At 56.7% G+C, this 22916-nt stretch overlaps 1 protein-coding gene across 2 annotated transcripts; it reads left to right on the top strand.

Annotated features, from left to right (window-relative positions):
• The first annotated feature begins 934 nt into the window (after window positions 1–934).
• On the top strand, window positions 935–13881 carry CXCL12 (C-X-C motif chemokine ligand 12). 2 transcript variants are annotated; one of them, XM_051836948.2, is made up of 4 exons: window positions 935–1103; window positions 4431–4548; window positions 6144–6230; window positions 8792–13881. In XM_051836948.2, the coding sequence occupies exons 1-4, from the start codon at window positions 1043–1045 to the stop codon at window positions 8883–8885; spliced, it is 360 nt and encodes a 119-aa protein (XP_051692908.1). In that variant the 5' UTR covers window positions 935–1042; the 3' UTR covers window positions 8886–13881. The 2 variants fall into 2 exon arrangements, with proteins under 2 accessions (XP_051692908.1, XP_051692909.1); XM_051836949.2 differs by having other exon boundaries at window positions 938–1103; window positions 10989–13881.
• The last annotated feature ends 9035 nt before the right edge of the window (window positions 13882–22916 follow it).

Consider the following 22916-nt stretch of genomic DNA (forward strand, 5'->3'; position numbering starts at 1 on the left):
CTTCCTGCGCGGCCTTCCCGTGCCCGTGACCGAGCGGTGCCCCAGGCGGCAGCGATCAGCAGCGAGAGCCTCGCGGGTCCGCCTCTCTGCAGCCCGCAGCCAGCGCCGGCGCATCGCCAGGGGAGATGAGAAGTAGGGGGAGGGGGGCTCTCTAATGGCCGTGGGTCGCGCTGGGCTTGTCGCTTCCATTCGCTGGGTCGTGAGTGTGAGTCGGACGCGCCGGCGGGCAGGGGTCGTCCTCGAGAGCCCCCAGCTCCACTCGGCGTGCAGGAACCGCGATGTGCCCATTTCGCAGCTGAGAGCGCACGCACTGAGTGTGTTTGCCTTGCTCATAGCCGGCAAGCGAAGCGCTCTGCGCCTTCCAGGACAGGCGAGGACATTGACCACTGGGTACTGAAGGCCTGGAATCCCTTTCTGGCCGCAAAGACCCGTCTCCTCGAAGGCCGCGCGTCCCCGGCCGCCGCGCAGGGAGCCTGGTCCTGCAGTCAGTTTGAGGACTGCGCACAGAGAAAAGGTTGTGCCTGGCTACCTTGGGAGCCGTGGCCATGGCTAGCCTGGAGCCAGTGTGCTGACTTTCCACGGGTTCCAGTGCAGACTCTGACCCCGGAAGGCCAGGTTCCGCGGCTCCTACTTTATGCCTCAAGGCCTCAGTCTCCCAATCTGCATAATGGGAGAGAAAAGGCGCAGCTGGGCGCCTGGCTGCAGGAACCACTTGCAGAGTTGGGCCCAGTGGGGCCTGCTAAGATCAAAGGCCGCAGCGCAGGGCGGCCCCCGGAGCGCCACGGGCGCGGGGGAGGGGCCGGGGGAAGCGGGAGGAGGGGGTGCGCTGGAAGGGGACGCGCGTCAGCGACCCCCGCCGCCGCCTGGATTCGGCTCCGGGCCCGCCCCTTGCTGCGCGCCCCGCCCCGCCGGCTCTCGCCTCTAAAGCGCCTGGCTCGCGCCTGCAGCCGCCGCACTTTCGCTCTCCGCCCGCCCCGTGCCCGGCCGCTGTCCGCCCGCCGCCGCCGCCACCACCGCCACCCGCGCGCCCTCCTGCCGCGCCATGGACGCCAAGGTTGTCGCCGTGCTGGCCCTTGTGCTGGCCGCGCTCTGTCTCAGCGATGGTGAGTGAGTCCGGCGGCGGAGGCCCGAGCAGGGCTCTCCGCGCTGCGTGCGGGGTCGCGACTCCAAAGCCCGCGTCCGCGCTCACGAAGTTCGCGCCTCCTGGCGCGGGGGAGCGTGCGGCTGTCCGTCTGCTGCGCTGGACATTGCTTTCGGGGAGCCGCGCCCGAAGCTCCCCGCGCTGCGCAGAGGCGTGCACTCGGCAAATCAGCGGCCGCGGGACCTCGAGGAGCCGGCTGGGGAGTGAGATCGGGCAGGGCACCTGGGCAGGAGCGCACCGAAGGCTCGCGCGAAGCCGGCGCGGGAGAGTGCGGGGATCGGGAGCCGTTTCTGGAGCCGCGAGCCCCGGGCCCCCGCCGTTCACTCCCCGCCCCGGGCCAGTGCCTTCTGGCGCGGGGCTCGGATTCCAGCGGCCAAGGGGCTTGGAGGCCCAGCTGCGCACCGCGGTGCCGGGGAGGCCATCGGGCGGAGCGTGTAGGAGGAAGCGCTTCGCAGAGCCGGTCTGACTCCGCGACGGGCGTGTCGGGGCCGTGAGGCCGAGCGGGCAGCTGGCATCGTGGCGTCCTCTCCACGCGAAGCTGCACCCCTTTCCGCACGCTCGCAAGGGCTGGGGGCCGGGCGCTGGCGGCGCAGCGCGGCGCAGCTGTCGGGCTGGGCGCGATCCGCCAAGCCTCGCTTCTGCACAGCTCCTTGGCCCGCAGCGACGCGGTCCGGGGCGTGCGTCCAGCCCCTGCCTCCCTGCCTCTTCCAAGGGTCACTAGAGAGGCTCGGGGGCCGTGCACGTCCTTTCCTCTAGCCTGCCCCCGCTCCCCAACACACCTGCGTTTGCCACGGGCCGGCGGAGCGCTGTGCCGCGGAGTGAGTCTGCAGCAAAGTTCAATTGCCAAAGCCTTGGGCCACTGGGAACCGTGGTGTCCCGTTTCACAGGGAGGGGGGCTTTTTCTTTGCTTTTTTTTGACGCTGAAGAGAAAACTCGCTCCGCTGTTACAGGACACCGCTGCCGTAAAACCAAATAAACTGTTGCCCCGGAACGCGCAAAACAAAGCTGTGCCAATCAGAGACCGTGGCTGCGCTTTCTCGGGTGCTGAGTTTCCTGCCAGGGGTGAAAGGGCGGCTTAGATGCACCCGAGGGCTAAGTGGGCTTTGGACAGACCCAAGCCACTGTGTCCTGGATGGCCATGGACGGTGGGACTCTTGGTGTGAGTCGGGCCGGGGTTGCACGGAACTCTGGCTGGAGAGGCTGCAGGCGGCCGTGCTCAGAGCTGCTGCAGAACACTTAGGCTAAAATAAGTGTAGACTGCAGCCCCTGGCCCAGGATGTGGGGCATGGTGAGGCTAGGGCTGTCCTGAGGTGAGATGCTATGTGCTGATGGAGCTGGGATGCAGGAGGCCTTGGGTGCACCTGATGTGGGGGAAGTGCAGAGAAAGTGCCTTCCTCCAGGCTCCTCCTGGTCTTGGTCAGGTGGGGGTCTTGCCACCCAAGAACGGCCCTCTTGGGTGCCATGTAGCCAGGACAGGGATCTGGGTTCTCCAAACAGGGTTCTGCTGCTTGCGTCTCCCAAAATGCTTTGTTCCTGTTTAGCCTCCTGGCGCCTGGCTGCCCTCTGCCTTGGCTGACCCAGCCAAGTCCCTGGATGCGCTGGACTAGCTGGGCTTTAACCCAGAGTGGGCCCTACAGGTCTGCTCCGAGGCTCGGGCGCCTGTCTTCTGTGCACTCTGAGAATGGAAGATTGCCTGGAGACTGCCCCTGGCCCCAAGCTGGCCAGGTCTCAAATTCAGAGTGACAGCGGGGCTGCTCTGGTCTTTAGATTGTGCAAGGAAGCTGCAGCCCAAGTCGCTGGCAGAGTGAGTTGCAGGGGCAGCAAGCTGGGAGAAAAAAGAGCACCCGCTGAGCACTCTCCCCTGGTAAGAGCACCTGTGGCTCTGTCACTTTAAAAACCTGCTGAAGTTCCAGGCTCCAGGAGGGCTTTGGGGGTCCTCAGGGAGTAGGACTAAGAATTGCCTTTGAAGGAAAAGGATAATCCCAGGAGGTGGATGGGGGCAGGAGGGAGAGAAAGCCTGTGTTTAGAGCGCTCCCTGGGCTCTGATTTCTGGTCTGATCACTGGTTAGTGCAGCTTTTCCCAAGATGGGAGCCGAGCAGCCCCCTACCCGCCTGCCCACCCCAGCACTGGGGTGGCCACAGCTCATTGTTGCTGGGAGGAGGAGGGGTCCCGGCTCATGCAGCCCCACCACCAGCACCCCCTCCCTTCTCAGCTGGGGAGGACTCAGGTCTGGGGACACCTGGAGGCAGCCAGCTCTCTGGAGAGACCTTGGCAGCGGTGACTTGGTCTGCTGGGAAGCTGAGGGGCTGTTCTGGATCCCCCAGTGCCCTGAGTCTCTGAGCGAGCCCAGCTTCCTCCTCCAGGTTTGCAGGGGAATGCATTCAGTTCTGGAGTGGCAGCGGCGGGTGGGGGGGGGGAGGTCTGATTCCCCCACTCCCAGCCGCTATGAGGCCTGGGACTCTGTGCACAAACTTTAAAAAAAAAACAAACCCTGGACTAAATAGTCTGACATTCATTTAATCTCAGATGAAAGGACCTGCAAATTCGAATGATTTGGGGTATTCAGTGGGGGCTTGGATAAAATCTGCAGGGAGAAACACACACACACACACACACTCACACACACACACACACACACACTCATTCCGGCCCCTCCCCCGCCTGCCCAGGGCCTGCAATTCTAGACTTACAGGATGAGTCTTAAAGGGGCTCCTCCTTGGGAGCCCCTTCCTAATTGACACTAATGAGTGTCAATTATGGCATTTTGCAAATTGGTCCACTGGCCAGCAAAGCTGGTAATGCAATCTCCCGTGAGGGCGCCTGCAGTGCCTCGGCGGCTTCTGCCTTCAGGCCCGTGCTGGCCAGAAGGTGAGCCCTGGGGACTCCCAGGTAGGAGCCCAGCTGAGCTGCTTTTGTGGTTTCCAGGGCTTAATGTAAATGAGGGGGCTGGGGAGGGGGGAGAAGCCCACCGGTGGGGGAGGGTCCAGTATAGGCAGCCCTGGTGCCTTCCTCTCCCCCTTTCCCCTGGCCTGAGGTCTTTCCCAGCTTGACCTGTTGGAGGTTTTTTGTTTTTTGTTTTTTTCACCAAGAAAAACTGACCTGGAACCCACCATCTCTTGTCATTTCTGCCTGTGTCTTTGAGACACCTGAGCTAACTTTTCCAGCTGAATCTCCCAGGGTCCTTTGTCTTGCACAGTGGGAAGCTGAGCCTGAGCCTAGATGCCTGTGTGTTACCCCACAGCCTGGCAAGGTGTAACCAGGGGGCCTTGCTCTCCTCCCCTCTGCTAGGGAAACCCGTCAGCCTGAGCTACAGATGCCCCTGCCGATTCTTCGAGAGCCACGTGGCCAGAGCCAACGTCAAGCATCTCAAGATCCTCAACACGCCCAACTGTGCCCTGCAGATCGTGTAAGTATTGAACTGCCTGCCCGTCTGCCTGGGACAGCGGTGACTCTGCCAAGTCTTGAACTTGACATGCTTGGTGGCAGGCATGAGGACTTGCGGTACGCACAGCCAGGCTTGAGTTTCAAAAGCCGCTTCTCAGGGCTTGGCAGACGGCTGTTCCACCCCCCTCCCTCCCCCGCAGTGGTCCTGCCTTCAGCATGGCACAGGCAGATGCCCTTGGCCTTGGCTGGGAGACACGGGGGGCTTCAGCAAGCTTTCAACTGACACCCAGCCAAGCAGCCAGCCCTTGGCTGCTGACAGTTACATCTGTCCTGCCCATTGCAGGGCTGTATTGCTCTCAGTGCCACGTTTAGCAACTTAGCAAAGAATATATATATATATATATATATATATATATATGAACCCAAGCTGTCAGTTTCCTGACTTGCATGTTCTGGAATACAACCCTGGAATGTTTGTTTTTGCTCCGTGTTACCAACAGCTAATGGTGGAGGACACTCCTGTGGGAAACAGGAAAACCCAACCTCCCATGTGTCTCCGTGACACAGAGTGCTGGCGCTGGGTGCGGGGGTGTAGGGAAGAAGCCATGATCCTAACAGTCCATTAGGTGGACCATGTGAGGGAGGGGCTCAGAGTCTCCTGGGGGTAGGGGGAGGATTTGATTGTCTCCAAAGTCCTGGTGCTCAGAATGGGTGAGACTTGGCAGCCGGGGCTGAAACTCCTCTTCCCAGAGACTCGTCCCACCCGGCACCTGTGCTTGTAGGTTGCATTTTCTTCGTCTCTCTTGTTTTCTAGCTTGAATGGGTTTGCTGTGGATGATACCTTGTGGACAAGGCGTGTTTGTCTCTGTACTGAATTTAGCCAGCACGGACAATCTGCTGTTTCCTAGTCGCATGAGCTAGGGCAACTCGCCTGGGAAGGCAGCTGGACATTGAGCCACAGGACAGGGGCTTAGCTGTCTTTCTAGACCCCTCAGGGGCTGGACCTTGGGCTGCAAGAGATCCCCCCCAACTAGAGCTTACCGAAGAGGGATCCCCAGAGACAAGGAGGCCCCTGAGCAGAGGGGAGATGTGGGAAGAAGATCCAGAGATGACTGAGACCATGGAATAATCCATGAACTCGTCAATTTTCTCTGGAAATCCACACACACACACAGAATATGCCATGTCCCCCAGCTGCACTGCCCCTCCCCTCCCCACAACCCACCCCGACTCGCACCCCCAGACTTGGGCAGTGCCTCCGCCAGGGTCACCCCAAAGTCTGCCCTTCACTCAGACCCACATCCTGTCAAGACAACACGGCAGAAATAAAAACCTGTGGTCCCCTTGAAGCTCCATAAAGTCTCTACCGTGTTCCCAAGTCCCCAAGTTTTGCATTCATTGAAATGTTTCCTTCCTCTTCCTCTGTCTCCAGCTCAGCCATGGCTCCATGCCTCGTGCATTCTCTCCAGTGCACCCTGAGCGGTTCTTGAATCTGGCCCCACCTGGCGGTGCACCTGCCGCAGGCAAAGGTGCCGCAAACAGGTGTCGGGCGAGCAGTGCACCTGCTTACCTGCTGCCCATTGGACGCTGACCCTCTCCTGTCTCTTCCCCATTCAGGGCACGGCTGAAGAGCAACAACCGACAAGTGTGCATTGATCCGAAGCTAAAGTGGATTCAGGAGTACCTGGAGAAAGCCTTAAACAAGTAAGCCCCAGCACATGGAGGACTGTCCACTAGGCCTACTTGAGGAAGGCTCACAGCTTGGGAGAGAGGAAAGGCAAGGTTGTGGGGAGGAGGGCCTGCCCCGCGTGGGCCGGCCTGCTGGTCTGGGCGTGAGCCTGCGGCCTGCCACCAGCATATAGACTCTGCATTCATAGTGCACGGTACGATGTCGATACTGCAGCTTCTGTTTCTCTCAGCCCCAGAGACCCCTGCACATCGGCGCTCTGGTCGCTGGGGTGTTTTTTTTTTTTATTTGTTTATTTTTACTAAGCAGTTGTATTATGCCAGCTGATCAGTTCTCCATGATCATCACCATCATCCTCATCCTCATTCTCATTATTTTTTTTTAAATCAATGATGACTTCGAGATCTGTATTTGGTTTGTTTTGGAGCCTTCTCCTCTCCTTCCCTGAGATGTGTCTGGGCACAGTCGAGTGGGTAATGACTGGGCGGGGAATTCGGAAAATGGCCTGCCTTGATGTGGAGGCTGGAGGAAAAACATTTGTCAGGGCAGCTTCCCCTGACAAGGGGCGCCCCTCTGAGGGCACCGGCCCGTGGGCTCCATGGAGAAGCCGCTGGAGACTGTGCCCAGAGACCCTCTCCCAGCCTTGCCTGCCCTTTCCCCTCGCATGCCTCACCCCACCTCTTCCTTTCCTGATCAGTGCCTGACCCTGGAGGAAGAGGAGGATGCCTGGGCACCCCCCAGCCCTGCCTCCCTCTCTTCCTCATCCTCTGCCCCCGCCTGCCTCCCCCCCAGCCTGGGCCCTCTGTGAGATCCAGTCCAGATTGGAGCTGCCCCGCCCCACCCCCATCCAGGGGGCTGTGGGGTTGTATCTCCCGCAAGGCACAAGGCTCCTCAAGTTTGCAGGATCCTCTGCAATGTTAAAACCAGTATGGTTTCGCTGATTGCCTCTGGAGCCTGAGGAGGCTGTGGCAGCTCCACACGCACACACCCTGAGGTTTTTGAAATCAGAAGTGAACCAAACAACAACAACAACAAAATGACTAAAGCGTCATTGTGCCTCGGACCCTTTCCTCCCCGAAGCCACAGCAGGTTCTCGGGTTCCAATCAGAAGCAATTGGCAGGATGAAAATCCCACAGAATGTGATCCACAGAAAGTCCTGCTGGTGATTGCAACTCTTTGCAAGGCATTTATATATATCTATATCTATATATATATCTATTTTTGTGCACATTTTTTACGTCTCTTTAGAAAACAAATGTATTTCCAAATATATTTGTAGCCCAACAATTCCTATATTTGAAGCGGAGCCATAGGAGCGTCAGTAGCCACTCCTGTAGTATCTGAAGCTCCTGGCAGTTTGTAAAGAGATATCCATCTATGGTCTATTTTAACTGTGAACACAGCTTGCTGCAATGTTAGCCACAGTGTATTTTTTTTTCACTTGTACTCAGATTGTATCAAATGTGACATTGATATGCACTAGCAATAAAGATGCTACTTTGTTTCTTGTGGTAAAACCTCCTCTCCTCCAGAATGTGGGGATTTATTGACCTTCAGGAAAACTCTGCTAGCTAGTGGTTAGCGCCGGAGCTTCTGCAGGTGCCCCGGACCTGGCTGCAGAGCCCACGTGGGGATCAATGCCAGAGCTGTTCTCCTGAGTGCATTCAATCTGCAGTTTCAGTTTTTGCGTCTTTTTTTTTTTTAATCAAATGGAAGCAGCCGTTATAGTTTTTTTGCAGGATGAACCATCTTTGACTCACTAATTCCTCCAACTCTTCTCCCTCCTCCTCCTCAGTTTCCCTAACATCCCCATGTAATCTCCAGATAACCAAACCCGAGTAATACTCAGCTTTGCCGATTCCCATGTAAAACTCCAGCCCATGGTTAATATCGAGCTTCCTTGGGAACAGGTGGCCTCACCCCATAAATCATTAAATACCATTCAGCTTGAATCATTTTAATGTGACAGACCCAAGTCAGTTGCTCTAATCAAATCCCGCTAACCACTACTCTCCCTCTGTCTCCAGAACAATCCCAGTTCTTCCCAGGGGGTGTTCACAGGCATCCAAAGGAGAAGTGGACTGGGCTGCCCACTTCCTCTTCTCCTGGATGCGCTGAGGAACGAACCCCAGGCCTATAGCCTCCTAGGCATTATTTGACATGGAATGCAGAGACTGGTAGAGAAAGCAGAGTTCCAGTCAGCATTGAGAAGCAGGAGCGCCCGATGAGTGAGATACGAGACCAAGGTCCAGCCTGGCCCTCAGTGTGCCATCATCCACATCCCGTACCGTGGAGACTCTGTGTCCCCAGTGGGAGCCACTGGAATCAGACTGGCAAACTGGCCATCCCCGTAACCAGTCAAGGCCATCAAAGGAGCTTTGCATAAGGCTAGCTGGAACCCAGGGTGGTGGGGGGAGACAGATATCTGGGTTATTTGATGACAGGTGCTTTGCCCAGGGCCCTGAGACTGAAGACAGAGCTAAAAGCCATACTCGGGGTGGTGTGACATTTTGTACAGACTGAGACGCGTTCCTGTTTCTTTCAATGTCATTAACGGTTCTACTAATTTTATCTAAGGGGGCGCAGAGAAGAAAAAGTGGGGAAAAGAGAAAAGATAGGAAAAAAGAAGCGACAGAAGAGGAGAAAGGCTGCCCAGAAAAGGAAAAACTAGTTCTCTGCCTCCTGGAGATGGACCGCAGTGCCCTCTACTCTCCTTGGTGCTTTGTAAATTCGCTCTCCCTCCTCCAGGCAGGCCCCCCAGGCTGCCTTCCCTGGGGGGAGCCCTGGTGGCCGCACGGGCTCCTGTATTTATGTGCTTGCTGAGGCCCCTCGTGGTGGGCTCTGTGATGAAGAAAGTAGTCGTACAGAGACGGGGGAGGCCAGGGACATGGAGCCTGCGTGCTCAGGACTCTTTGTAGCATCATCCTGGCTCACCCTCCAGCCCCTCAGCCCCAAGCTGGCAAGGGCACGGGGCCCTGAGCAGGAAGGACCGCATTCCTTCCCCCTGTCTCCCTGTTGCAGCTGCACTGCCGCTGGTGGCCTTCCGGGGGCAGGTGATAAGTGACTTGCTCTTGGCTTTGGCCCTACCTTTCCCCAGGTGCCTTCTGCCTGGCCCTACCCTCAACCCCCAGCCCCACCTCCCCAGCTGGGTGGGCTTCTACAGACTGTGTGGGCTGAGCTGGAGCAGGGGTGGGGGAGTGGTCCCTGCCCACTGGTGTGGAAACGCGTCTCAGGGTACCTCCTGTGGGCTCACACGGGTCCCCACATGGAGGGCAGGTGGGCTGGGATGGCAGCTCTGGGACCCACAACCCCCGGCCCTCTGCTTCCTTCTGCTGGGGAGGTCTCATTGACAGTGTACACTCTGGCTCTGGGATACAGCTGCCTCAGTCCTCAGGGGACATACCTGCCTGAAGGGAATATGGCGTAAGTTCTAGAACTTTCCACCACTCCTCTCCCCATCCCTCCGCCCCGCAGCACATGTATGTCTGAGAATTTTTTATTTTATTTTTTTGTTTTTTTGCCAAGTGTTTCTAATTTGGACTGGAAGGAGGGGGCCGTTTGGGAGGGGGGGAGAGTGAGAGAGAGAGAGAGAGAGAGGCTCTAGTTTCAACAGTGCTTTGAAAAAAAGATGTCTTGGGCTTCTTAACCCTTGTGCCCACTTCCCAGCACACACATCCCTGTGTGCACCCCAGGCCCTGGGGCTCCTTTGGGTAATGGAGGCAGAGGTGTAATGGTTGGAGTTTGTAGAAGGAGCCCCTTGGGGTCTCAGCATTGTCAGGCTGTGTCCCCGGATGGCGTTCCCTGTGACACCCGCCTTGGGTGAGTCTTGCTGTCCGTTTTCCTCGCTAGAGAGGCTTCCTACCAGGGCACAGCGGCTGAACCACCTGTTTTCCACTGCCCATACCCTGTCCTCAAGTGTCCTGCTGGTGGAAGCAGCCGGCTCTGCTCAGGGCGGCCTGGGCTGCAAAGGTCAGCCTTGTGGCCCCTGCTCTGTCTGCCTGCAAGGGTGGTGGGGGCGGTGCAGGGGAGCTGTGGCCCTGTAGCATCTGCAGTGTCCCATGGACACCACCTCCTGCTTGTCTTATATCTGGGGCGGATCGGTCCCACCTTAAGGCACGCCGGCCAGTGCTGTTCGGTCTGTGGTCTGTGCATGGGTTTGCCAGGCCTCAGTGTGTCTTGGGAGTGGCCAGAGCTCCAGCCTGCTGAAGACAGCCACCCTTGGAGAACGCAAGGGCCTGACCTGGGTTCTGTGCCCAGCCAGGTGAGAGGCGCATGATCCCCACACACTGCCCAGCATGCAATCCACCTGTGCGGCCACCTGGGCCATGGGGTGTAGTGTGGTGGTGGCCGAGGGGCCCCGAGGTCCAGCATGGGTGGTTGATGGAAGCTTCTGGAAGGGCCTCTGGTCTGGGAGTGCAGAGGTCCTGGGGCTGCCCTGGGCCATGGAGCACCTGTCGTTTTCTGCCTGATGGATGAGTGGCAGCAATTGAAGCCGTGAGTTGGGGGCAGACGTGGGGTACTGTCAGCCCTCCCATCTTTGCAGGGTCAGGGCCACGTGTCCCGTGATCGTCATCATGTCGTCATGTGCCCACTGTGAATGCTTCCATGCTCTCTCGTGTCCGCTTGCTGCATCCTCTGTCCCCGCCCCTTCCACTGCTGCCCAGCCTCTCTCCCCTGCCACCCTCCATCCCCGCTGCTGCCTCTCTGTCTGGCCTCTGCCGGGAGACTGGGGTGTTCCCGCCTTAATGGTGTCTCCGTCTGTTCTTGTCAACAGGAGGTTCAAGATGTGAGAGGCGGGTCAGGCGCCTGCGGAGACCTTACAGTAGGAGGCTGGGGCTGAAGCCCAGGCTAGGGCAGGGCCAGGTGCATTTGGCCAGGGCCTTGTTTTGCACAGATTGCTTTATTCTCCCCATTTGATTATGTAGCAAAAATACGTATATGGTGTTTATGTGTCCTTTAGTTTGATTAGCCAATGTCACTGGTGACGATTAAGAACCTAGACTAAGCCATTATGTTACCTGCTTCTTTGTATCTTTCCGTGGAGCCCAGGGCTCCTGAGTATTGTATCTCTCCGAGCTGCCCAGATGGGAGTCCTGCCCTGTGTCACACCCACAGGAAGGACCTGGGGCAGGGCTGAGGGGGCGTCACGGCAAGCCTACCCTTGGAGGGTTTGGGAGGCCCACACGGGAGGCTGCAGGACCCCCTGAGCTGAGTGCAGGAAGTGTGAGGCCAGGGCAGAGCGAGACCCGCCCCTCAACCCCGTGCTCCTCCACATCCATCGCGTCCTTCTCATCACTCTGTGTCCCATCCATCGTCCTGTGTCTCAAGACTTGTCTCCATGACCTCAAGCACCAACTCTCTGTCAAGACCCAAGCTTTCATGTCAGCCCGGCAACAGCAAAGGAGAGTCTTGTGTTAGCTGAGAGCGTTGTGCACCCCACCCCCACCCCGTGTCTTGTTTGGGGAAAGTGTCTGTCATTGAAGTCAGCCTGTGTCTGTGATCCCTGTCCAGTGCGTGTGTGCCGTCTCTCCCTCGATTGCAAAGGCTGAGGTGGGGAGGAGTCCCTGTGGAGGGGGGAGAGGCCCCCTGACCCATTTAACCTGGTCCTGATCCGGTCTCGGGCCCCTTTGTAAATGAACAGCCATGATTTTTCCCACCGACCCCAGAACCACTGTGGAAGGCTGGGCAGAGCCCAGGGGACGTGGTAGACAGCTGTGTGGACCTTGGAGGGTTTCCACGCTTCTGTAGTTTTGATATCTCAAACTACAGTCTTGTCTTCCTTGGGCTGAGCCCAGCTTTGTTTGGGGAATAACAGGGAAAAAATTCTCCATATTTTTTTGGAGGGAGGTTTAAAAACCCAGCCCCTTTAGGAGTAGATCCTTTCCACCAAGAACCGAATTAAGACAATCACTTCTTCCATCCCAGAATGCGGGTGCCGAGGTCTCTAACCTTGGGAAGGGGGTATTCAGAAAATGGGCTTTAGGACAATGTCTGGGGCAGCATCAAAATGCTTAAGAGTTTCACTTTTTGAAAAGATAAGCTGATAAGATTTTTTTGTTTGCTTTTCATTCCATCTCACAACCTTTTAGTGAAAAACACACCCCCACCATAATTTTTTTTTAATTAATTAATTAAGAAAAAAAAGCGAAGTGGGGAAATGGATCCGTGCAAAGAATACTGCACGTGAAGCCCAGGAGAGTGCACTGTCATGAACTCAGCTTGGATTGTGTTTTTCCCATTGGATACTTTGTAGGGTCTGAGTGAGGTGTATTCAGCCATTTCTGGAACTACTCCGTTACACTGGGTCTTGGTGGTACATCCATGAAGAATTGCACGATTTCTCCCTTTCTTTGAGCAGAAATTCAATCCTCCATCCAGTTAGGCTACACGGCAAGCTCCTTGGGAGTTTGAAGGATCCAGTGCTATTTGTTTGTTGAGATCAACCTGTTACTGCAGGTGCTCCTGCAATAGCTGAGTTTGCACTGGGATGTTTTCTACATCATCCAAGATGCTTAGAAAATCTCTCCCGGAAAATGTGCAAGGGTCTCCTCTGAAAACCCATGAATCAGCACCTTGGAGCTTCTTGGTGGAAGGGCCCTAAATCTTCTGTAGGGTTAACTGAGGGCTTATTTCTGTATTTCCTCCATAGCGGGGGGAAATAGATAGGAGTAGGAACTGCTGGGGAAAGTACTTGTGTGACAGTTCCGCTACCTTCAGTCAGTGCCTGAATGGAGACTGCCTGGCTTCATTTGCAAAGGAAAAGTCTCTCCTGACCCTAACCCCAGTTTGCTTCCAAAATACAAGTCAAGTGAGCATCCCTGGGTTGTAGACTGCATTGCCCAGCGCCCCTCCTGGTCCTGCTGCTGCTTCCCCTGCCTCCCCTGGGGTTCTGTGTCTCCCCTCCCGCCCCGCCCCACTGTCAGCCTTTGCATCAGGGCAGGACACAGGCTGCTGCGTGTTGGAATCCGAATCTGTGCCCTGTGTTGTTTGCACGCGTCCTTCCACTTGCTGAGACCCCAGCGGGGTGGACCTGTTCAGAGATCAGAGGTCGCCTCCCAAGAGAGGTGGTACAGCCTGAGCAAGAGGTCTGGGCAGCAATAGCTTGCAGCCCCGACTCCCTCTTGGGGCAGTCCAGAGACCTCAAGGGCTTCCCCTTGGATCCGATCTGACCATTCTGTGACGTGGGAGTCCATCACCTTTCCAGACAGTGCACCCCTTTTCCTGCTAGATGGGAACATGGGGGCCCTGAAGCCCACACGGCTCCCCTGACCCATGCTGCGAGAGCCCCCTGTCCAAGCCCTGCCCCTGCAAACCTCCAACCCTCCCTCCTTCCCCTGTGCGCCCCCATCACATCCCTGAGGTTTGCCAAGTTAACCAAAGCACATAGAAGCCTTGTGATTCTGCAACCTCGCTGGGGTCTCAGCCTCTAGAAGTGATGGATTCAGTGTTAAATGTGTTAAATACTGTATTTGTATTGTTTAAATTGCGTCTCCCAGATAATGTGAAAATGGCCCAGAAGAAAGCAGCTTCCAGTACGCAGTGTGCTTTTGTTTTGTTTGGAATTAACAACTCTTTGAAAAACAGCGATTTCTACTTCAAAGTCATATCGATGAAAAGTTGTATATGCACTTAGAATTTTTCTTAATAAAGATCTGTATGCAAGCTTAGCCTCCTTTGTAGTGGGTGTTCCGATGTGGGATTTTTTCTTTTTTTAAATTTCCACACTTGATTTTTGTCCCTCAAAGCCCAGCACTGAAGGGTTGGTGTCGCTCCCCCTCTTCGTGGAGGAACGACACAGGACCCTGCGCTGTTCTTTCTGTCTGCTCGGCCCTCCCCGGGTTTGCTGCTGGTCCTTCCCGGGTTGGCTACTATCCCTTCCACCTCCGTGGAAGGGCAGTTCCCCCTGGCCGCATTCCCCACTTCCGCAGGGGAGCGGCACACCGCCGGCCGGCTCTCTGGGGGCTGCACGGGTTCCCTTAGATGTTCCCCATAGATGTTCCTGGTGCATGCCGTCTCTCTCCTCCTTTATAGTCCTCCTCCGCCAATCCCAACTCGGCTGAGTACGCTGCTCTCCAATCAGGAGCAAGTCCTACAGTTAATTGGCTGAACTGGAGGCAGCTGTGCGGAAGCTGTTTACTCCTCTCCCAGCGCCATATTGTGGGAGAGCAGATGCATAGAATAAGTCTCAATTCGAGTAACAGTCTAGTCCGGTTTGCTCCCCACAGATCCCCCTTTCTTTTTATTTTTGGCGTTGATACGCGCCTGTCTTCGGTGTCCCGCGGCACACACTCTGCTCTACTTGCTAGAGCTGCCACAGGCTCTTACAAGTCCTATCAATCAGGAAAACCGAATCCGGGTCCTCTCTTCGCCATGTTGTGAGGAGGTTTCCAGGCGCTGATGCGTGCCTGTGTTCGGTGCCCTGCAGCGCATACTCTGCTCTGCTAGAACTGCCTGCAGGTGTTTACAAAACCTATCAGGCAAACCGAATCCAAGCCTTCTCATTGTTGCATTGTGGGGAAGCTTTACTGATGTTAATTCGTGCCTGTCTTCGGTGACCTGCGGCTAGCCGCCCAGGTGCTCATCGCCTCACTAATCGGGCAGACCGAATCCAAGCCTTCTAATTGGCATGTTGAGGGGAGGCCTTATTTCTCTCTATTTCTCTATCTCCGGGCATTCCTATTTCTCTCACTTTACTTCTAAAACTTCTGTTTCTCTTATCCCTGCGGCTTTCCGGCACCTCGCCCCGCCGGCGGGTTCCCGGCTCTGCGCCGCTTCAGCCCGCGCGCCTCTCTGCGCGGCTTCCCGGCTTTGCGCGGTCCGCGGTCTCCACGCTTAACCCTTTCGCGTCTGAACCACGGCCTACGCCAGCGTTCCCTATCTATTCACGCCCCGTGCTCTCTCTGCACGCGGCGGCTTCCGCGAGTAACACAGCGTAGCTTGCGTCTCCGCCACTAGGATTCAATCTAAGTTCCCCGGGCTAGCCTGGCGAATTCAACCCAGCGTACGTCTCCGCCCCACGATCTGGCTTCCCGTCCTTTGCTCCCCGGGCTAATCAGACGGATCCCAATCTGGCTTACGTCTCAGCTTCTGGTTTTAACTTTTCGCCCCCTATTCCCGGGCTAACTTGAGAATCCCAAAGTGGCTTTCGTTTCCGCCTCGGCCTGCCCCCCGTGGCTTCAATTTCCCTAACATTTTTCTCTACCCGGTATGTTTCCCCAAGCTTTCTTCCAACAATACTCCTCCCTCATTTCTCCTGGCCTCTCCCCACAGTCTGCATCCGAGTCTGTTTGTTCTAGCTTTCACTTTCGCTTTCGACCTTAGAGATTTCTCCCAGCTTCCCCCCGTAGTCCGTATCCGAGTCTATGCCTAGGCTTTCAATAGCTTCTTCCGGCACCTTTTTCGTCCGGCTTTTCCTTAGGCTGTTTGCTAGTCTCTCTCTCCGGTATTTTCCTGCTTCTTCCCGTTTCTTCCCTCCTAAGTTTGCTATCCGTCCTAGGTTTCCTATCCGTCCTAGGTTTTCTATCCGAGTCATTTCTTCCCTCCTAGGTTTCCTATCCGAGTCACGGCACCATTATGTCGCTCCCCCTCTTCGTGGAGGAACGACACAGGACCCTGCGCTGTTCTTTCTGTCTGCTCGGCCCTCCCCGGGTTTGCTGCTGGTCCTTCCCGGGTTGGCTACTATCCCTTCCACCTCCGTGGAAGGGCAGTTCCCCCTGGCCGCATTCCCCACTTCCGCAGGGGAGCGGCACACCGCCGGCCGGCTCTCTGGGGGCTGCACGGGTTCCCTTAGATGTTCCCCATAGATGTTCCTGGTGCATGCCGTCTCTCTCCTCCTTTATAGTCCTCCTCCGCCAATCCCAACTCGGCTGAGTACGCTGCTCTCCAATCAGGAGCAAGTCCTACAGTTAATTGGCTGAACTGGAGGCAGCTGTGCGGAAGCTGTTTACTCCTCTCCCAGCGCCATATTGTGGGAGAGCAGATGCATAGAATAAGTCTCAATTCGAGTAACAGTCTAGTCCGGTTTGCTCCCCACAGGTTGGGAGGTGCTAGCTGTGGTTTGTAGAAACAGCCCACCGTCGCCACTGCCACGTTCATCACAGTGAGAGCGCTGGGGCCTCTCCTGGACTGCTGACCCCACAACTGGCAGTGTGCGGGGTGCTTGGAGACCCTTCCCACTGGCGAGCCTGTCCCCTGGTGTCACAATCGCAGGCATTTGCCTGTCAGTCTTGGTGGAAGGTGACAGACTTTGCTGAAGCACGCTCAGAGCGGCTTCAGGCCACTCCGTGTTTCCTGCCTGCACCTGCTGGGAGCCAGGACTGAAGCTCCCAGCTGCTGCCCACCTGTGCTGTCCCAGACACTGGGAGCAGGGACAGGATTCCCCTTACCACTGCGCATGATAGTGTATCTCATCCGCAGTCAACCACCCAGGAAAGCGGATGCTTGTGCGAAAGCCTCCGCGTCTGAGCCCCGGTCGCTGTGTGCTCAGAGCCTCCCTGTGGGAGCCACCGTGTATGTGGGTGTGGAGTTGCAGGAAAGAGGGAGAATGAGAAGAAGGCCCAGAGAGGCCATGGTGGGGAGTCCTGGAGTCCACGTGGGGTGGGATGAGTGGGTTGGTGCTTGAAGCCCGGCTCTCTGCACACTGTGTGATCTGGGACACATCACAGAGTTCCCGGGGTCTCCTGCATCTTCAGGCTGAAGCTGGGCTCCCCTGAGTGAGGAACAGGCTGGGACAGTGTCAAAGTAGCTGGCATTTGCCCGCCCTGCCTCTGTGCCCTGGAGACCACAGACCTGGACCAAGACTTGCATCCAGCTCTGCTCGGTCCCTCTACGCGGCTCAGACCCTAACCTTGAGCTGGACTATGGACAGACAGGGAGAAGCCGGCTGGCTGAGGTGCCCCTAAATGCCCTCAATGCCTGTTGGGTACCAGCAACAGCCATTCACAAACAGTTGGCTCTTCACAGTGGTCCAAGGTCAACATCAACAACAACAGTGAGTCGTGGTCCAGGGGACACTTGCAGCTCCCGTGGCAGCTGGGTGGATGCATGCCGTGGAGAGCAGGACCCATGTGCTGTCTGCTCCCAGGATGGGGGCTGATGTGCAGGGAGAGGGCCAGCACAGCTCATTCCAGAATGGCCTAGGGCCCTGATGAAATTGACACCTGCTGTGCACATCAGCAGGAGTTGAGAAAAGGGGATGGGGGCAGGCAGGTACCTGGTGGATAGGACACTGGTTAGGATGCCCCATGTCCCACACCAGAGCGCCTGGGTTCGAGTCCTGGCTCGAGTTCCTGACTCCAGCTTCCTGTTGATACAGACCTGATGAGGCGCCAGGTAATGGCTGTGATACTTAGGCCCCCTTGTTGGGGACCTGGACAGAGTTCCAAGCTCCCGACCTTGGCCTGGCCCAGTCCCAGCCATTGTGGGCATCTGGGGAGTGAACCAGCAGATGGGAGCACTCCTCTGTCTCTCTGACTCCCAAAGAAAGAGAATTTTAAGAAAGAAAAGGGTGCTCTAATGCCTGGAGTGTTGCTCACTCAGGGAGCCCGCCATGGTGGGCTCAGGGAGTTGGGGGTCTGCTCACTGCCCCCTTGTGTGAAGCCCAAACTGCACCAGTGTCCCTGAGAGTTTAGGGCCCCACAGGGATGCTGTCTTGGAAGCCTGGGCACACTGCAGGGGTCGCTTCTGGTATAGGCACCTGTGGGACCCCCGCCTGCCCCTTGGGCCCAGCTGATTGGCTAGCATGGCCCTGGGGATGTATGTGGTGGGCCAATCAGATTTTGTCTCAGAAGGGCAGCACTGCCATTGGCTGCTGCTGTTTCTCTGCACCTGCACCTGTGGACTTAGGACTTAGCACATGATATGTGGACAGCCTGGAGTGAGAAGTGGTGATGGAAGACCAAGCCAACCGTGAGGGCCTGGGCAGGTTGTGGAGGGAGCCTCGGTCCTCTGTGGGGTCCTCGCATTGCCTGCCCTGGGTTTCATGTGTCCCAACTGCATCTCCCTCATGTGAGACTTACACCCCAATAACCATCACAAGGGTCCCCATTTGCCAGGCAGCATGGGCGGAGCACCTCAGAGCCAGGAGGCTGGGGGCCAGGGGCTGGCTGGAGCCCTCGGGCTGTTCTGTGAGCTCTGCCCTCACTCCTGCACCCCACCACCACCGAGCCAGCTGAGCCCACATCCACCACGGGGAGGTGATTGGGCACCTGTGCGGGTGCAGCCGGGGCACCTCGCAGTCTGTGTGTCTGCTACAAAGGAGCCCTCAGAGACTCCCACACCTGGAGCATCTGCGATGGGCGCTCCTGGGTGTGTCTGCCTGGGGCTTGACTTCTCAATGCCTTGGTCACAGTTGTGGGGATGTGACAAATGCTGGATGAGCGAGGGAGGGGTGTCCTCAGGCTGGGGCCTCTGAGCAGGCCCCACCTTAGGGGTGGGGTAAGGGGGTAGGGAGGAGCTGCTGGCCAATGTCTAGAACTTTGCTTTGTGAAAAGGTATGAGAGGCCGGTGCCGTGGCTCAACAGGCTGATCCTCCGCCTTGCGGCGCCGGCACACCGGGTTCTAGTCCCGGTCAGGGCGCTGGATTCTGTCCCAGTTGCTCCTCTGCCAGGCCAGCTCTCTGCTGTGGCCAGGGAGTGCAGTGGAGGATGGCCCAAGTGCTTGGGCCCTGCACCCCGTGGGAGACCAGGAGAAGCACTTGGCTCCTGCCTTCGGATCAGCGCGGTGCGCCGGCCATTGGAGGGTAAACCAATGGCAAAAGGAAGACCTTTTTCTCTGTGTCTCTCTCTCACTGTCCACTCTGCCTGTAAAAAAAAAAAAAAAAAAAAAAAAAAAAAAAAGAAAGAAAGAAAGAAAAAGAAAGAAAAAGAAAAGGTATGAGAACAAAGGAGGCACTTCTTCCTCCTGGCCAGTGAAATCAGCCAAGCAGAGTGAAGCCCAGCCCCTCTGGGACCCCCACCAGGGGACGGGGCTGTTAACCCCTGCCTGCCTGGGTGAGGACTAGGTCCATACAATTTCCACTCTCTACCTCAGCTTGCCCCTAGGCTGAATTCTCCCTACCAAACCCAAACCCTAGCAAGAGTAACACAATCCTTAGACAGCAGCCTTCCAACCTCACATCCCCTCTTCCACTTCTGCCCTATTTCTTGATCCTGATGGCTCAAGCATCCTCAAAAGTAGGGTCCTGGGGTCTCTGTGTCTGCTGTCCCTCCTCCTCCGTCTCTCACCTTCCTTGAACTCACTCCAGTTTGAATCGGGACCCTGCCACACGCACTGCTGGCAACGCTCTCTGTCAAGGTCACTGGCAAAGCCCCACCCCAGGAGATCCATAGTCTGGGGTGGGGTGAGGGGTCCATCGCTGAGCCTCATTTGACACTGCTGATCACCTGCTGGGAACACAGCTCCTGGTTGGCTGCCAAGGGGTCTGCCTTCTGCAGCCCCTGGATCTTTTTCCTCCTCTTGCTCTGTGTCTAACACCAGGATGCTCACGACTTAGTGCCCAATGCTGTCATGTGCCCGCGTGACCTCCTTGGATGCTGTGTGGACATGAACTTGCCACAGGGGCCGCCCGCAGCCCAACCTCAGCTCTGGTCTCTCCAGCTGGCCGCTCCTCAGCAGTACATTTGTGTAGGATGAAACCAAACCTCTGCCTCTCCCCAACCCGCACTTCCTCAGTCGCTTTTGGTTATTTTCATTTATTTCATTTTAGTTGAAAGGCAAAGAGACAGACACAGACACAGACACACATACACATACACACAGAGTGCTTCCATCTACTGGGTCACTCTCCAGATGCCCACAATAGCCAGGGATTGGAAGCCAGAATCCACAATTTTTTTTTAAGATTTATATATTTATTTGAAAGTCAGAGTTACACACAGAGAGAAGGAGAGGCAGAGAGAGAGAGAGAAAGAGAGAGAGGTCTTCAATCCACTGATCCACTCCCTAGGTGACCACAATGGTCAGAGTTGTGCCAATCTGAAGCCAGGAGCCAGGAGCTTCTTCCAGGTCTCCCACTTGGGTGCAGGTGCCCAAGGAATTGGGCCATCTTCTACTGCTTTCCCAGGCCACAGCAGAGAGCTGGATCAGAAGTGGAACAGCCAGGACTCTAACCAGCACCCATATGGGATGCCAGCACTGCAAGTGGCGGCTTTACCCACTATGCCACAGTGCCGGTACCAGGAGCTACAAATTCCATCTGGGTCTCCTACATGAGTGGCAGAGTCCCAAGTACTTGAGCCACCATCTGCTACCTCCCTGTGTGCATGTTAGCAGGAGTCTGGAATCGGAAGCAGAACTGGGACTTAAACAAGGTTATCCAACACAGGACCAAAAGCCCGCCCACTTTTTGGCTTCCAAAAGTGACACCTTCAGCCTTCCAGCAGCCCGGGGTCAGAGACCTCACCGTCATCGCGATTGATATATGTTCAGAGTCCCAAGCTAACATGATCACAAACCCAATCAGTTGCCATGAAAATGCTTCCAGAATCTACTCACTTCTCCCAAGCTCCTGTTGGTCCAAGCCCCAGGTGGCTCTATCCTGAATCACTGTCCTAACCGCCCCCCCAACACACACACACACACACACACACACACACATACACAGTGTCCTGGGACAATGGCAGGTCCCTGGCACCCCACTCAGGCCCTCAGTGGCTCCCTAGCTGATGGGTCAACCTTCCGAGTTTACACCACCAGCCCCGCCACCTCCCTATCCTGGCCCCTCCCTGCTGTAGCCCCCCAGGCCAGGCCAGGCCCAGCAGAGAGTGTTTGCCCAGGGTGCTCTCTGCCTGCGCTCCAGGACTCACCCCACCCTCCCCATGGCCTTGGCAGTGAAGCCTTTGAAGACCATTGCTCCCCCTACCCCAACCCCCACCATGCCCTGCCTCCTCCTGCTGTTCCCCATGGCACCTGCTGCTGGCCACACTCACTTGTCTACCATGGGTTTCCTTGTCTTTGTAGCTGGTGGCCAGGGGGCAATGGGTGACAGCCACAGCCAGTGCGGGTCCCCAGGGCCCGACTGGAGGCAGTGCATGGCTGGCCAGACATTGGGACCCAAGCCAGGGCCCAGGGCAGCATGTCTGCAGAAACAACGCCAAGCAGAGATGAGGAACCAGTGGGGAGTTCTGTGCAGAACAGCTGTGGGAAGCCGGGCGCCAATGGACACGCCCAGGGAGCAGAAAGTGTGCGTTCGGCTGTGGGCGTGTTTGGCTGCAAACATGAGCTCCAAGTCTTGGTGCCACTCCCACTGCCCTGCACAGGTGGGGGGCTGCCATCCACCCTGGCTCCTGCTGAGCGTTCACAGGCTTGGGGAGAGACAACCCCTGCCTATGGGCAGGAGCACAGGGCAGGGGGGCAACTGTGTTCAGCTTCCCCAGCCGCTGAGCTCGGTCAGAGATGTTGGGCAGGGAGGGGCGGCTGGGCCTGGTCAGCCTGGAAGGCCCCGCATGCAGCCAGTGGTGACCTTGTCCTTGTCTCAGTCACATGGGCTGGTGGGCCGTGAGGAAATGGGAGTTCTGGGCATTCCTGAGCCTAGGGGGTGGCGCCTGTCCTTCTGACCAGCACGGAAGCCTCTCCGTGCCACGTGGGCACTCCCGCACCTGGGAACAAGGCCTGCCTGGGACCGGCTCTTTCTGGTTCTTCCTGCTGTTGCAGCCAAGGGACAGGAGGCTCATGCATCCCCTGTGCATGTCCTAAGCAGGCAGGAGAGTTCCCTGGGCTGGACAAGGCACACCTTGGCGTGGCGTTTTCTGTCCAGCTGGTGTCCTGGGAAAGCAGGTGCGTGCCAGGTACTCACAGGTCTTCTGCCGTATCCCAACAACCCCATAGGACCCCCGGATCCGGGCATGCACATACAGAGGCAAGAGCTCAGTCCGGGGAGGTGGCCAGCCAGGGTCCCAAAGACTCTGTCTGTGGTTGGCAAAGCAGTGTCCCAGGCAGCAGAGACTGTGTGTGGGCTCAGGGCTGGGTATCTGCCCAGTACATCCCAAGGACACTTCCAGGGTTTAAACGAAAGCTGATGGAGAGGAAATTCTGGGCCAGCTCGGGCTTCGAAGTTCATGTAGACGTCATAGCTGCAAATTATAGACAAGGAAGGAGAACAGAGAGCGAGATGTGAAATGCTGGCCGATGTCCCCCCTCCTAAGCAGAATAATTCTTGTGTGTATGCACCTGCTGGCATGATTGATGTGAAATGCAACTTTGTACTGTAGGTTGTGGTCAGAGAGTTCACTGCTTCTGTGTTACACAGACTTCCCCGAGCACACGGCTAATCTTCCCAGAGCGGAGGGAAAGGAGAACTTTGGATTTCTTGACTTCAGAAACACTTACGTGTGGGGCTTTAGCTTAATGGTTAAGAGCCCGATTAAGGGGCTGGTGTTGTGGCATAGCTGGTAAACCTGCCGCCTGCAGTGCCAGCATCCCATATGGGCACCAGTTCGAGTCCCGGCTGCTCCACTTCCTATCAAGCTCTCTGCTATGGCCTGGGAAAGCAGTAGAAGATGACCCAAGTGCTTGGGCCCCTGCACCCACTTGGGAAACCTGGAAGAAGCTCCTGGCTCCTGGCTTCAGATCAGCCCAGCTCCGGCCATTGCAGTCATCCGGGAAGTGAACCAGCAGATGAAAAACCTCTCTCTCTGCCTTTCAAATAGATAAATAAATCTTTAAAGGGAGAGAGAGGGAGAGAGCCTAATTAAGATACCCACAG

Source organism: Oryctolagus cuniculus, chromosome 15 (genome assembly GCF_964237555.1).
Source record: "Oryctolagus cuniculus chromosome 15, mOryCun1.1, whole genome shotgun sequence".
NCBI lineage: Eukaryota > Metazoa > Chordata > Mammalia > Lagomorpha > Leporidae > Oryctolagus > Oryctolagus cuniculus.

Coding starts and splice junctions, on each gene's coding strand:
- CXCL12 (XM_051836948.2), top strand. CDS start 1,043: ATGGACGCCAAGGTTGTCGCCGTGCTGGCCCTTGTGCTGGCCGCGCTC. Junction 4,549..6,143: donor AACTGTGCCCTGCAGATCGT/GTAAGTATTGAA, acceptor TTCCCCATTCAG/GGCACGGCTGAAGAGCAACA. Junction 6,231..8,791: donor CTGGAGAAAGCCTTAAACAA/GTAAGCCCCAGC, acceptor ATTTTATCTAAG/GGGGCGCAGAGAAGAAAAAG.